Source organism: Haplochromis burtoni, unplaced genomic scaffold (assembly GCF_018398535.1).
Source record: "Haplochromis burtoni strain Fernald_Lab_line unplaced genomic scaffold, NCSU_Asbu1 Contig_3, whole genome shotgun sequence".
Lineage (NCBI taxonomy): Eukaryota > Metazoa > Chordata > Actinopteri > Cichliformes > Cichlidae > Haplochromis > Haplochromis burtoni.
The window spans coordinates 6,952,447-6,967,736 of record NW_024582364.1 but is presented as its reverse complement, the minus strand read 5'-3'; the positions used below and the strand labels follow the sequence as shown (position 1 = coordinate 6,967,736).

The 15,290-nt window shown below is 37.0% G+C and overlaps 1 protein-coding gene across 3 annotated transcripts in view; it reads left to right on the top strand.

Annotated features, from left to right (window-relative positions):
- LOC102299609 (macrophage mannose receptor 1) overlaps window positions 1-15,055 on the top strand; it is a 27,301-nt gene extending 12,246 nt beyond the window's left edge. Inside the window, exons 5-31 of one of the 3 annotated variants that reach the window (XM_042220399.1) lie at window positions 966-1,088; window positions 1,527-1,664; window positions 1,757-1,939; window positions 2,970-3,124; window positions 3,765-3,878; window positions 4,510-4,625; window positions 6,161-6,309; window positions 6,399-6,598; window positions 6,778-6,914; window positions 7,170-7,242; window positions 7,399-7,552; window positions 7,699-7,737; window positions 8,296-8,459; window positions 8,570-8,631; window positions 9,104-9,204; window positions 9,430-9,575; window positions 9,682-9,787; window positions 10,881-11,005; window positions 11,566-11,589; window positions 11,912-12,014; window positions 12,280-12,512; window positions 13,611-13,776; window positions 13,877-14,044; window positions 14,123-14,243; window positions 14,338-14,508; window positions 14,801-14,830; window positions 14,925-15,055. In XM_042220399.1, the coding sequence (XP_042076333.1) occupies window positions 966-1,088; window positions 1,527-1,664; window positions 1,757-1,939; window positions 2,970-3,124; window positions 3,765-3,878; window positions 4,510-4,625; window positions 6,161-6,309; window positions 6,399-6,598; window positions 6,778-6,914; window positions 7,170-7,242; window positions 7,399-7,552; window positions 7,699-7,737; window positions 8,296-8,459; window positions 8,570-8,631; window positions 9,104-9,204; window positions 9,430-9,575; window positions 9,682-9,787; window positions 10,881-11,005; window positions 11,566-11,589; window positions 11,912-12,014; window positions 12,280-12,512; window positions 13,611-13,776; window positions 13,877-14,044; window positions 14,123-14,243; window positions 14,338-14,380 (3,143 nt within the window). In that variant the 3' untranslated portion in view covers window positions 14,381-14,508; window positions 14,801-14,830; window positions 14,925-15,055. Of the gene's footprint in view, window positions 1-965; window positions 1,089-1,526; window positions 1,665-1,756; window positions 1,940-2,969; window positions 3,125-3,764; window positions 3,879-4,509; window positions 4,626-6,160; window positions 6,310-6,398; window positions 6,599-6,777; window positions 6,915-7,169; window positions 7,243-7,398; window positions 7,553-7,698; window positions 7,738-8,295; window positions 8,460-8,569; window positions 8,632-9,103; window positions 9,205-9,426; window positions 9,576-9,681; window positions 9,788-10,880; window positions 11,006-11,565; window positions 11,590-11,911; window positions 12,015-12,279; window positions 12,513-13,610; window positions 13,777-13,876; window positions 14,045-14,122; window positions 14,244-14,337; window positions 14,509-14,800; window positions 14,831-14,924 lie in introns of those variants that run through there. The other 2 variants (XM_042220396.1, XM_042220400.1) reach the window with 2 other exon arrangements.
- The last annotated feature ends 235 nt before the right edge of the window (window positions 15,056-15,290 follow it).

Below are 15,290 nucleotides of genomic sequence, written 5' to 3'. Positions count from 1 at the left end.
TCCACACTACACTGAATATATTGAAAACAAAACATTTCATTTAAGCTGAGGTTTGACAAATAGCTAAAACTTGAAACATTAAAGTTACTGTGTTAGGGCTATGCAATGTGACCAAAATTTTGTACTCCGATTTAAGACATTTATCGTCACAACAACGAAATATATATATATCACAAAAATTTTAAATTTTATGTAAATTCTGTGAATCTCGGGACACTCAACTTGCTTGAAGTGTTTTCAGGTGGGCGTCGTGTACCTGGGGTCAAGTGTTAGGGTTTAGACATAAGTTGTAACGGCCACCATTTTCTTTGTGAGTATTTATTACACGGCGTGCTGCTGGGAAAAGTTTGTTCTAACGTTTGAGTCTAAGGTTTATTTTTTAGCACCTAAAAATACACATATTATGCATATTCTGGCACGCTGGGTTTACCGTCATTGTTGCTAACCACAACGCGTAAAAACAGTTGCTTGTCCATCCGTAGTGTAGTTATTTTAAATATAAGAGAAAGAGAGAACTTTAAGAAACTAATATAGCCACTACAGTGACCATCAAAAGGATTAAAAAAATATTGCCGTAAACAGTTTATTTTGCAAAACCATGAAACAAATGATAACGTAATATGTGGTCTGTAGACTGTAGACCAGGGGTGGCCAACTCCAGGCCTCGAGAGCCGGTGCCCTGCAGGTTTTAGATCTAACCATGTGTCAGCACACCTGAATCAAATGATTAGTTCATTATCAGGCCTCTGGAGAACTTCAAGACATGATGAGGAAGTCATTTATCCATTTGAATCAACTGTGTTGGATCAAGGACACATCTAAAACCTGCAGGACACCGGCTCTCGAGGCCTGGAGTTGGCCACCCCCGCTGTAGACACTGCTCCAGCTGATGATTATGTTTTGAGTATTACACTTGGTAACTTTTGTTTTCTCTGTCTCTTTTGTCTGTTAAACTCTACTGACAGCACTATTAGGGGCAAATTGGGGACAGGAGTACAAGCTCTGGGTTGGACTGAGCTTCCAGGATTTAGATTATGTGTGGAAGTGGTCTAATGGGAATCCTTATGCATATCTGAATTGGGATTCAGGTAAGTTTACTTTCAAGTTTCAGGAGCTTGTGTTACCATTCTGATGATAATTTATCTTACTATTGTTAAATTATCTCATCAATTCATCTTGATCATGTTTGCCATCTGTTTTATTTATATAAGAAATCTTGTCTGTTAGCAATTAAATTTTTTTTTTCCCTATTTCTTATAAATTTCTTCCACATGGGTGTGCTAGCCACACTGTAACTTTTTACTGGTCAGCAATTTCAACCACTGCTAAATTATTGGCGTTGTGTATCACATAGCCTTGTCACTCTTGGGTAGAAATCATAGGCCTTTACTTCTTTTCCACTAAAACTAAAATGCTCATACACAATACACACCGTGCTTCTAAATATCTTGAGAATTCTGTGAATTGAAAGTTGCCGAGTCTCATCTCATAAGTGACAAGTATCATTTACCATCACTGTACTGTAGGACATCCAGTTTCTAATCCAGGATATAAGTGTGGAATTATTGATGGCGCTGTTCAGTTTTCTTGGCAAAGTTCAAAATGTAACAAGAAACTGGGATACATCTGCTACAGTGAAGGACCTTTGGATGCACCTACTGAAGGTACAGAAAAAAATCCCTTCTCTACCCTTCTCTTAAAAAACTTGATTGACTCTATTTCTTTGATCTTCTTCTTTTGTTCTTATGCTTCATAGCTCCCGAGAGTGGATTTTGTACAGCACCCTGGATCCCCTACAATGGCCACTGCTTTTACCTTTATCGTAATGAAACAAAAAAATGGTCTGATGCTCAGAAAGCTTGCCGTAAAGAAGGAGGAGACCTAGTAACCATTCGTAATGTGGAGGACCAAAGCTTCATCATCTCTCAACTTGGATATGGTATGGCAATAAAAACTTCTGAGCACCATTTGCATTCCTTCAACATAATCTTCACACAACACTTCATATCCATCTTGTTAGTAATTTCCCCACACGTCTGCCCTTTTAAAATGAAATATTTTTGAGGCACGATCTAATATGATTATGTTGGTATGTTTCTGGATCAACAAAAGTAATGTTTGTCCAGGTTTAACGTTGCATGTTATCAATCACATTGCAGTGATGTCATAGTGTTGCGATGTGGAAACACCATCACATCGCACACCAAACTCTAATCCTAACCCCATTACCCAAACCACGATCACATACTGATGCCCAACTCTAATCCTAACCACTCCCTTTTCTTTTCCAAGTTGAAAAGCTATGACATCATAACAATGTGATTGGTCAGTTGCAATTTCAGTCCTGGACCAATATTATTATGTTGATCCAGAAACAACACCAACATAAGTTATTGCTAAAGTTCCAGGAAGTTTTCAGCTTGTGTTTAAGTCATAAGAAGTTGCCTCTCCTTAATTTTCCAAATGTCTAAGTTGGGTTGAACATCACACTCAAAAGTTAAAGACACACCAAACCCAGATATTAATGAACATCTTATAGCTACACACTTCATAAGAATGTGAGCAATCTTTTCCTAGGAAAGGGGTCTACTGCTGTAGTTTCAATGTACAACTCTCCTCCAACTTAAGAAAATGCAGTTCTCTGACAACAGGTAATAGTCATTTCTCAGCCAACAGGTAGACTTCCTCTTTATAATAATGACCATTTGTCAGTTGTTAGTTTTTGGAATCGACTAATAATTTGGCAGGTCTTTATGTCTATCTCTTCATAAGCATTTAATCACTTCCTGTTGTTTTCTGATCCCTGTATCACTGCACATCTCAAATATGATAAAGTTTCCAGCAATTCTGGCAGACAACAATTAGCAACAGTCTAAAATTTAGATGTAAAAGTAACAACTAAAAAGTAGCAAATGAGCAGAATGTATCAAGAAAATTATACAACAATTAATGTTATTTTCTGTCTGCAGCATCCACTGATGAACTCTGGATTGGACTAAATGACAGGAAGAGAGAGAGGCTGTTTGTCTGGAGTGATCATTCTCCTGTGAGTTACACTAGCTGGGACTCTCGGGAACCAACTGTCACCTCTGAACAAGAAGACTGTGTTCTGATCAGAGGGGAGGTAAGGTGCACAGTGTGGGAGTGATTATTGATGATTATGACACACCAGTGTTTTTCTGTAAAACTATGCAATTCTGTTAAAGAACACTCTCTCTAAACCTATGCAGCTATGTATCACACCTTACTTCACAACATACAGTATACACATATTGGCCAAAGTAAATTTCAAAACCTTTGCCACATGTTTAGTCTGGGACCTGTCTTTAAATCTCTTCTATGCACATATGTATATAAGCACATATTTCCACTATATTCTAACAGTGTGAGAAATGTATTGTTTCAACATCATAAACATAAAAAAGGAAACGTTATGCAGGAACTTCTTGTAGGATTGTTAGGAAGGCAATTTAAATCAGTTTCACAGCAAAAAGATGATTTAGCACTCTCTGGAAGCTGCCCTGCTACTGCTCAGCCTGCTAGTAGATGAACCTATGGTATGAATTTGAAAGTCCTATGTTACTTCCTCTTTGAGTTATCGCATTCACATGATTTTTGAAACAAACAAAAGAAATACAATAAAAAAATAAAAACCCAGTCATATCAAAGAGTATGAGGCTTTTGTTTTATGATATGCACCGTAGCCTGTCTATCTCTTGTTAATTTCAGTTTCCACATATATTTTGTTCTTTTCATTCTTGCAGAATGGAAACTGGGCTGACCGTGTGTGTGACGAGAAACATGGCTTTATCTGCATGAAGACAAGTGACTCTGAACCCTCTGGAGATGAAGTGGAGCTGAACGCAGGCTGCAAAACTGTATGTGAACCTTTCATATATTTTCCAAAGAATGTCTGCATCTGGTTGGTCGAATGCACACATTCTGTTATCTGTTTCTGTTTTGTAAAGGCTGTTGTATATTTCAAATGGCACAATGTCTAAAGCTACTTTTGTGCCTGTGGTCCAAGAAATAGCTGGGAAACCAGCATACACGTGGGATATGATACCTAATCAAATAATTGTATTTGGATGTTGTTTATAGGAAAAACAATTAAGGAAAAAAAAGCAGGCAGATTCTCTTGATTAAATTAGCACGTGGAGTGAGTGGAGTAAGCTATCTCAGGATAATACAAAGTATTATCAAACTTTAAATTGTACATTTAAAATTTTACCCTAGTCTTAAAGTGTATATTTATTTTTTACTCTTCTTATATTTATTTTTGTGTTTTGCACTGAATGTAACTGGAGTCGTCTCGTCTCGCTATATACTGTTCTGTATATAGCAGAGATGAAAATAAAGTTTACTTTGACTTTGAAGTAGTCACACTGATGCAGAGTGATTCTGCATGTGGGGTCTTTCTTCTTGCTATCACAAAAAGATATGTACACAAAGACAGCATTTAACGACAGGCTTGAATAGTTCCTCAACTGTTGTTTCTCTGCGATGCAGGGTTGGAAAAGACATGGATCCTACTGCTACTTTGTAGGGACTGAGACAAAGACGTTTCATGAAGCCAATGATGACTGCAAGAGCTCAAACTCTTATTTAGCTGACGTTTCAACTGGGTAAAAAAAAGTTTTTATGATTCCTAAAATTTTTACCATAAAAAAGGGTAATATACAGTGGTGTAAAAAGTGTTTTCCCCCTTCTGATTTCTCTTGTTAAATCACGAATTAACTGTGATTAACCACATTTTTTGTAAAGTTGTGTTCAGTTTCACTAAACACACTCATGCCTGATTACCGGCAGATCTGTTGAACAAAGAAATCACTTAAATAGAACCTGTCTGACAAAGTGAAGCAGGCTAAAATATCTCAAAAAGCAACACACCATACCACAATCTAAAGAAACACCTGAGAAATAAGTTCACTAACATCTGTCAGTCTGGTAAAGGAAAAGGTTTCAAAGCCATTTCTAATCTAATCCATTTCTGATCTAAAACACACCAAAAGTCCACCTTTTAATGGTTTAAGAAAAACAAATTAAAACTGTTGAGTCATGACCTAAATCCAATTCAGATGCTGTGGGATGATGTTAAAAAGATGGTTCATGCTTGAAAACCCTCCAATGTGGCTGAATTACACCAATTCTGCAAAGGCAAGTGGGTGAGAATTTCTCTACAGAGCTGTGAAACACTCATTGCCAGTTATCGCAAAAGCTTGATTGCAGTTGTGTCACGGTCCTGGGTCGGTGACCCAGTGTTTTTGGTTTTGTACTTTTACTTTTGAATTTACGAAGTATGACTGTTTGTTTTGGTTTCTGTCCTAGTATTTCAGGTTTCTAGTTTGGTAGTACTTCCTGAGTTCTTGTTTTTAGGTTTTGTTATTTGGTTTCCCAGTGTTTATTCTGTGCTCCCTCTTCTCTGTGTTCCTTCTGTCTGTCCATGGTGTTATTTTGTCTGCTCATGAGTCTGCGTCTGTTAAATTCTGTGTCTCGTCTGGATCTCTCTGTCTGTCGTGTACTTCCTGTTTACTTTGTAGGTCTGTGCCTTATGTCTGTGGGTTCAGCTTTGTGCTCTCCCTGTCTCGTCAGTGTAATCAGCATCAGCTGTGTCTCCCAGCTGTTTCCTCTTAGCGCTGTTCACCTCTTGTATTTAGTGTCTGCGTCTTCCCTGCTAGTTGTCGTGTTCTACCCTCACTTTCACTCTGTGTTCTGTTTGCCAGCCTGCCCACCTGTTTAGTTTGTTCAGTATTCACAGTTTAGTTAGTTTTTTGTTCAGTTTCTTCCCAGCAATAAAGCTGAGTATTTTGAGTTACTTCTGTCTCTGTGAGTGCTGCATTTTGGGTCCTCTCTTCCTGCCTGCCTGCACAAAGCCATGACAAGTTGTTTCTGCTAAGCGTGGCCCAACTACTTAATAGGGGCAATCACTTTTTCACACAGTAGGTTTGGATTTTTCTCCTTAATAATAAACACCTTCATTTTAAACTGTATTTTATGTTCACTTGTGTTGTCTTTGCCAAATATTAAAATTTGTTTGATGATTTGCAACATTTAAGTGTGGGAAAAATATTAAGCAAATCATCAAGGGGATAATCACTTTTTCACACCAATGTATCAAGTTGCAGGCAGTCTATAATCTAACTTGTGTAAATATTTCCAGGGTGGATAATACTTTCCTTGTAAGCTTGGTGGGGCTGAGGCCAGAGAAACACTTCTGGATAGGTCTCTCAAACCTGAAAAACAGAGAATATTTTATGTGGACCAACAATGCCTACGCGAGATATACTCACTGGAACACTCATATGCCAGGTAATGAAACAATCTCATGATCTATATGTAAACTATAGTTGGCAGGTGTCTTCACAAATGACAGCTAACATTTTCTTTTATAACACAAGGTAACGTGCAGGGTTGTGTTGCTATGGCAACTGGGCATTCTGCTGGCCTTTGGGATGTGTTGCCCTGTACCAATAAGGAAAAATACATCTGCAAACACCTGGCAGAAGGGGCAGCTTTAACCCCAGCTCCACCAACCACTGCCACACCTAACTGCACAGATGGATGGATTAAGATGCAATCCAGAGGCATCTGTTATAAGGTGCAGCATGTCTCTCTCTCTCTCTCTCCCTATGTGTGTGTATATAATTCTATTGAACTTATTCATAATAGGGATGACATAAAAACAGAGATGGCTGCCCAAGTTTAGTATATAGTTTTAAATGTACAAATATTACCAAAGCTTCAGATCACAATTCAGTTTCTTATATTTTGTTTAAGATCTTTCCAGAGGCTTCAGAAAAGAGAAAGACCTGGTACGAGGCTAGAGATTACTGCAGAGCCATTGGAGGAGACCTAGTCAGCATTCACAGCGGTGCTGATTTACTACGGACATACAATAACATCTACAATCATTGGTATAGTGTTTTCTGGTCTACAGTTAGAGCTACATAAGATGAAAATGTTTTGTATAGATTTTTATCATTACAAAAGATTAAAAATACAGTATTTTTTATATATACAATGTAATTAATTACTGATGTAGAAGCCACCCCCATTTTATCCTCAATGATTGTTCAATGATGGTCATATTTTTGCAGACTAGTGCACCATTCCTCCAGAGAGTGCTAAATCAAGTATTAAACTTTGGAACATACATTTGTCCATTATAGGCCTAATCAATACTGGATTGGACTTAGTGCTCCTGACCCAGACACAGGTTATGTATGGAGTGATAGATCCCCGGTGAGTTTACAGTTTTTAACTCTCTACAATGGTTTATGTAGCCTAAATGATGATAACGATCAAGATGATGATTATTAACATTAATAATGTTACAGCTACTATTACAACTGATACAAATACTACTACTATTAATAATTATCTTGTTTTTGTATAAAGGTAAACTTCCAAGACTGGAAAGATGGAGAACCAAACAATAAAAATAACGCTGAATTGTGTGTTGAAGTAGAACGCGTGTATTGGGATAACATTTTGCTTTGGAGTGATGTGCCCTGTGAGAAGTACAATAACTGGATTTGTCAGATCCACGCAGGTAAAGCATGGTCACAGTTCTAAAATTCCTTTGCAACATATTTTTGAACTAGACATTTATTGTTGTCGGCCTCATGTATTCTCACAATGTCAAGCTGGAGGTGGTCACTAGTAATTCAACACTATTTTGTTTTTATACCTTTACAGGAGTCACCCCAAAGCCGGCTCCAGACCCTGTCACCCCTGGTATGTTGAGGAATTTGACCACATTGGCGGTCAGCATCTTTACATGACTTTTGACTTTCTATTATGATTACCAGGCCATGAGGCATACTATGCTGACACGAAACTAATGGATGCTGATTTACTGCATGGCGAATATCTGTGACCAAACAGTAATATTAATTTTGTTTTTCTTGTAGAATGCCATGTAGAATTATATATGATAACTCATATAATACATTTTTTATGTAACCCAACAACAAATCCAGAATATAAATAGGAACCTAAAGTTGCTCTTCTGAAGTCTCGTAAGATAATGAGATATTGGTTAAAAAAACAAAAAAACAAAACATCTGTTTACCTGATTGATACAGTATGAGTATAAAACTTACAGTGAAGAAAGTGAACTATGTAGTGTGAGCATAAGATCAAAAACATGCAGATTTTTTTACTTAAAAAATTGTTCACTTTAAAATCTGCTCATCAGCTATATTTACAGTGGGTTTTTTTTTCCTAACATAGTACTAGTTTCCTAAATTAACCAGAGAACCACACACATGCACATTTCTTATCTATTCTCAGAGTATAACACGACCTCTGATGGGTGGCTAGAATGGAATGGGGCTCAGTATTACATTAACGAAAAGGCAATGGCCATGGAGGACGCTCGTACGTTCTGCAGACAGAGGCATGGTGACCTGGTATCTATCAACAGTGAAGCAGAAAGGATATTTTTATGGAAACAGGTAGGCAATGGCATTTGTAAAAGATTTACCAAGGCAATGGGTAAGGTGTAACTGAACAAACTGAAACTTCCACACAGACAGTTTTACTATGCATCCATGCTTTTGTGCAGATTTCAACAGGTTATCAGAATTCTTGGATTGGCCTATCTGTAGATCTTGATGGAACATTTCAGTGAGTATGAATTGATTTATAAAATTTAAATGCAACAAAATAAACTTAAATTTATGTGACACCATGTTAAAAATAGAGAGTACTTAGTGCAAGGCAGCATGCCAGATGTACGAGTATACCAGTTTTAATTTCATTTAATCATATCTTGATTGTTTGATATAAAATCTGATGGCTAGTATACAGAGACAAAATTACCTATTAACTACCTAAATACATATTAACTGTAAATTGTGGTTAATTTACATTTCTGTTTGTGATCTTTAACTTTTAATTAATATTTGTAAAATGAATCAGTTACTATTCCAGTTTGCTATCTTTCTTACTAACTTAATTCAGGTACTATAACTAAAACCAAAAAACTGTGACTAAAAGGAAGAAGGCAAAGAGTACTTTTACTTAAACCAGTATGTGACTGTGTTGGTAATATAAGTTTTTACAGACATATTTAAACCATGTGTCTTTTTACATTAAGGTGGATGGATGGTTCTCAAGTGGTGTTTCAAAGGTGGGATGAAAATCAACCTGAATTCAAGAACTTTGATGAAAACTGTGCTGTCATGACACATCATAATGGTGAGTGTACCGAAATAATAACAAGAAGAGCCCATAGAGAGTTTTTAGAGCACCTCTACAACCATGTATTCTGATCATGATTCTGCTTATTACATAAACTACAAGAACTGATAGCTGGCTTGTGTGATATCAAAACTGATTAAAGATAGAGTTGATTTGATTTTTTTAAAATCTATCATTCGAGTTGATTATATGATTAATTTACTATACTCAAATGGCTAGCAGGATTCTGGCATGACTCCAACTGTGGGCTAGAGTATATGTCCTTTTGTAAGCGCAGCAGCTCAACACCCACAAACACCACTGCTGCAGTGCCTACAGTGTCCCCAAAAGGTGGATGTCCACCCCCTTGGAAAAAATTTAACTCTAAGGTCAGATATCTTTCATGTCTTTTAATTTTTCTGTTATTTACTGTTGAAGGGATATGTTCTCAGTGCTTGGAACACTATATTGATCTTTTTCATGTTTCAATTTTAGTGTTACATAATTTTTAAGAATCAGAATTTAACGTGGCAAGATGCAAGGGAAAAATGCAAACAAAAAGGTGGACAATTGGCATCTATTACTTCAAGACAGGTGGAAGGTTTGTTTCATTTTCATTTTACTCAAATATGTATTTAGATCCTGTGAACTTCTCCTCTTATGTGGTCCATTTACTGCCATTGCAGATATCTGTTCTTAGTAGCTAAAATTACCACTGAATTTCTGTTGTTGTGCAGTTCTGGCATATCTACAAGTTAGAACTGATACCACGGTGCACTTTAGCAAGAAAATACAAACATGAATCAATTTTATTGAAAAGTTCCATTTTGGTCTCATCTGACCAGAGCACCTTCTTCCACATGTTTGCTGTGTCCCCCACATAGCTTGTGGCAAACTGCAAACGGGACTTCTTATGGTTTTCTTTAAATAATGGCTTTCTTCTTGCCACTCTTCCATAAAGGCCAACTTTGTGCAGTGCACGACTAATAGTTGTCCTATGGACAGATTCCCCCACCTGAGCTGTAGATCTCTGCAGCTCGTCCAGAGTCACCATGGGCCTCTTGGCTGCATTTCTGATCAGGGCTCGCCTTGTTCGGCCTGTGAGTTTAGGTGGACGGCCTTGTCTTGGTAGGTTTACAGTTGTGCCATACTCCTTCCATTTCTGAATGATCGCTTGAACAGTGCTCTGTGGGATGTTCAAGGCTTGGGAAATATTTTTGTAGCCTAAGCCTGCTTTAAATTTCTCAATAACTTTATCCCTGACCTGTCTGGTGTGTCCTTTGGATTTCATGGTGTTGTTGCTCCCAATATTCTCTTAGACAACCTCTGAGGCCGTCACAGAGCAGCTGTATTTGTACTGACATTAGATTACACACAGGTGCACTCTATTTAGTCATTAACACTCATCAGGCAATGTCTATGGGCAACTGACTGCACTCAGACCAAAGGGGGCTGAATAATTACACACACCCCACTTTGCACTTATTTATTTGTAAAAAATGTTTGGAATCATGTATGATTTTCATTCCACTTCTCACGTGTACACCACTTTGTGTTGGTCTTTCACATGGAATTCCCATAAAATTGATTCATGTTTGTGGCTGTAATGTGACAAAATGTGGAAAAGTTCAAGGGGGCCGAATACTTTTGCAAGCCACTGTATCTCAACCATAAATCTCTGTCTACATTTTCAGTGTTTCTACTGTCTCAAATGGTTGATGCACCTACTACAGACTTGTGGATTGGTTTATTTAGGTCACAGTGGAAAACTTACTGGACTGATGGACAACCAAAGTCATATACCAATTTGGGTAATAATGTACGTGGGATAATCTAAATATATACATTAACTAATGAATAATTAAATGAATGAATTATAATAATAAATTATTGTGTTTCTCTCTCTGAGAAAACATTATACTCATTAAAATGAACAACCATAACTATATGTGCAACCTCTGTAGGGTCCAGGTATGGCCTCATGCTACCAGTAGTGACACTAACTCTAGTCAATGACAAAACTAGTGAAAAAACAAAGAGAAAGATGAGCAGGGAAAAAAATGTGAGGGTAAACCATTCTCATTTTGGAGGGTGTCTCACTGTTGCCTCACGAGTGCACCTGTTGATAATGTTATTAACAGCAAATCAGCTGAAACCAATTAACAGCCTTCTCTGCTTATTAAATGATCAGTATCCCAGAACTTACACTGACTCGATGCTATACTTTGTTTAAAAAGTGTTTCTTTAACTTTGAGCAGTGTACTTGCACCATGTAGATACAGAATATAATTACCTATTGTGAAGGGTCAGATACTTAGAAATAATCTATTACTGTATATTCTTGTATAAATATTTAAAATCTCTGTGTTTACATTGCAGCGTTGGTATTGGTACGATCAAATGGTAAGTAGTTTTTAAAACTTATTTGTAAAGTGCAGTGACACTTTATGGCATGACAGTTTACAGTTCTTGTTGTATTTTACAAGTTCTACAGTGACAGAACTACTATTTAATTATTTATCTGTTATTTATATAGCTATATATTATGCAAGGGCACTCAAATGTTTGCATGTTTAAATAAAATAAGAAAGAAAACTTTCCTAATATAATCTGCTCTGATGATTAGACAGTAACCAATAATACAGTATATTGTATGTGGAAGTATATGTAAATTCCCTGTGTCACCACATAGCATCATTCTGTTGACCCAACTCTGTTTCCACAGAAAAACTGTTTTGTGATCAATACCAAGCCTTTGGTTGGTATTGGGAAATGGAGTCAAAAGTCATGCAATGACACCAGTGGATTTATCTGTCATCGAAATCTTGGTGAGTCCATTTCTAACCCCAGGCCTGTTGCCACCCAACTTCAGCTGCAGCTTCATCAGACTCTCTAAAACAACTAAAAATATGTTTTGACTTTTTTAGTCCTATAATTAATATCTATATCTATAAGTGATATATAAAATCTATGATCAAGAGTATGATTCCACATTGACAAAAGCTGTAATAGTTTTAAGAGTACCGTAGAGAGGTTTGTTATGTAAAAAAAAAAGTCAATAAATAAAATAGTTTCTATTCTAATCCTCAACAGACACATCTCACCCAGATTCTCCAGAACCAACAATTTCTACTAACTACATCAAAATACTCAATGATTCCATTAAGGTTGTTCCTCAACAAATGAATTGGGATAAAGCTGCAGAGTACTGTAAAAATGACGATGCCCTCCTAGCTAGCCTGAGGAATGAGTGGATGCAAGCTTATGTTGAGCTCATGGCGCTGAATCTCAAGGCTCCTCTTTGGTTTGGATTACACAAAGTGCAGGTAAACTTATAAAAACCTATAAAAAGTACATAGCTCAATAATAGGTCAACCAGTTTGAAACTGACTCTGGTAAAAATTCTAAAACTTACCTATGGGTACAATAAATTGTTCCAACAAAGATTTTATCTAACTAAATAATCTGTGATTATGAGAATGAAATTGTCATTGATGGATAAATATACTGGTCCAGTTATTTATCCACTCATTCAGTTATTTATCCAGCACAATTTTTGCATGATAAATTTGAACTGAGATTGTGATCCATCCTCTTCTTATTATCCAATATAAGGATGTTGGAGGATGGAGCCAGCCTCAGCTGACATTTCTTATTAAAAGTCTAGAGCTAGCTGATGTTGTGATTCCGTTCTAGCTAGAAATGCACCACACAAATGGGATGGTTTTCAGTTTTTTGGCCGCAATAATAGTCCGTTAATGTAATAGTGACCAGTATTAACCTGTTACCTAATGTCAGCTAAATCTAGCCATCCCTTTTGACAATAAATCTTCCAGCATTAGGCAAACACATTTGAAGTTACTGTGTGTTTACATTCTGTACTCTCAATCATGGTTGGAAATGGCTGACTGTTATAAAGCACTGGCTAACTTGACTACATTTAAGGAAGGTACCAATAAATGTGATGTAAAGAAGCAGTTGCACGTAACACCAACAAACTCAAGAACACTCTTAAATTCGGCATTCATTAAATAAGCAGTGTGGCAGTGCAGCATCCCTGCTCCAGCAGGGAGATTCTCTGTGAGAGGAAGGCATGTTGAGCAACAGCACCTCTTAGAGTAACTGCATGTCTCTTTGGATTCTCCTCCGTGCTCTTGAGACTGAGCTGGGAGACACAGCAAACCTTCTGGAAATGGCACATATTGATGTGCCATCCTGAAGGAGCTGGACTACCTATGCAACCTCTGTAGGATTTTTTTTTAAGCAGTATAGATCACCATGCTAGTTTAATTCAACTGTTTTAACAGAAAGAAATCTCTTTTTATTGACTGTTTTACCCTCCATACCGTTAAGCTTACTAAGGCAGATATTCCTGAAAGCCAGAAAATATCGGTAACTGCTGTCTCATTAATCTTTGCTTTCAGATCAATGGTTCTTTCAGATATGTTGATGGATGGCATTTAATATTCAGTCGATGGGGTACAAATGAACCAAGAAAGGACAGAAGCTGTGTATACATGGATGTGGATGGAAAATGGAAAACCGCTCACTGTAATGAGACACTAATGAGTGTTTGCATGAAGTCTACAGGTACGACCAAACACACGCACAGTTTGAAAGATACTGTTTTGACAACACAGTTTTAAAAGAATGTAATTAATTGATCCCATTGACATTACCTCATTCACAGATGTGCTGCCAACAGAGTCAACCATTTTTCCAGGAGTTTGCCCTCAAGACCCAGAGGCAACAATAGAAAACAAGAACTATATCTGGGTACCATTCAGGGGTTATTGTTATATTTTTATTACAGAGCAAACACACTGGAGAGAAGCATCCACCACCTGTGTAGCACATGGTAGGCAACCTATGTGAAAGACACGTTTATGCAATAAATTGCTGTAGTTTTCATTAACAACTGATTTGTTTTGTTAAGGTGGAATGCTTGCCAGCATTGAAGATTCCTCTGAGCAAAAATTTCTAGAAATTAACCTGAGAACTTTTCAAGATGGCTTCACATCTTTCTGGATTGGCCTGTTTAAAAAAACAACACAAAGGTGATTTATTATTTTTGCTATGTTCTTTAAAAATATTATTTTGGGAAAAAAAATTACATTTTTACATCTCTTTTTTTTGTCTATTTGCCTGCAGAGGAATGGCTCTGGGTGGACAGAACAGCCATGGGTTACACTAACTGGGCTGAAGGTCAACCTTTTAATATGAGCTTTGGATCGCGCACAGGAGAGATTAGTACATCAGATGGGACATGGAAGGATATCGAAATATGGGATTATAGACCTTACATCTGCAAGACACCAAAAGGTAAAGTAATCTTTATTTATTGCAGTGTTTTTCTTTTTTTCCTTTTTATAATGCTGATTCAAATCAGTTGTAAGACTTTGACTGCATACATAACACAGTCATATGAATCCAAAAGCTGAAAGAAATACCTCTTGTGGGTCAGAATCTTGAGTGCACAGTCAAAATTAGATCCATTTATAAATGCCTGTTTACTCCACAAGAATCTTGAACAATTTATTTTTACTTTGAAATGAAGTAGAGCTACTTTTTTTAAAAAAAAAGTATCTTATTTGTTCTTCTTTTTCTTTTGCAGTATTACTACCAACGCCATCACCACCAGCCCGTAAGTAACACCTCTTTTATCTATTTATTTTATGTAAAATTGTTACAAATGTTTTTTTTTAGCTGATTACCATCTACTTTTTCACTCTGTACAGAAACTGGATTACCTCATCATCAGCGTGTCTATATAACCACTGCAGTTGTGTTAGTCATTACTGGGATTGCAGTGGTGGCAGTCACTGCTGTCTTCATCTTTAAGAAATTTGGTCATCAGTTACCCGCCCCTAACACCTTCGATAACCCGCTCTTCTTCAGTAGTAGGGTGTCACAGCCTGAGCAAGCTGACACCAGTATACTAGTAGAGAATGCAGCAGAAGAGAACACTGGAGATTTAATCAGTATGTAATTTAAATATTTTGGGCTCATTTGCATGGCCCATATGATTTCCTAGTATGTTATAAAAATTTGAGCTGAGGTGGCAGCAAGTAGCAAATAATGGCTTACTGGAAAATAAAAGGTGA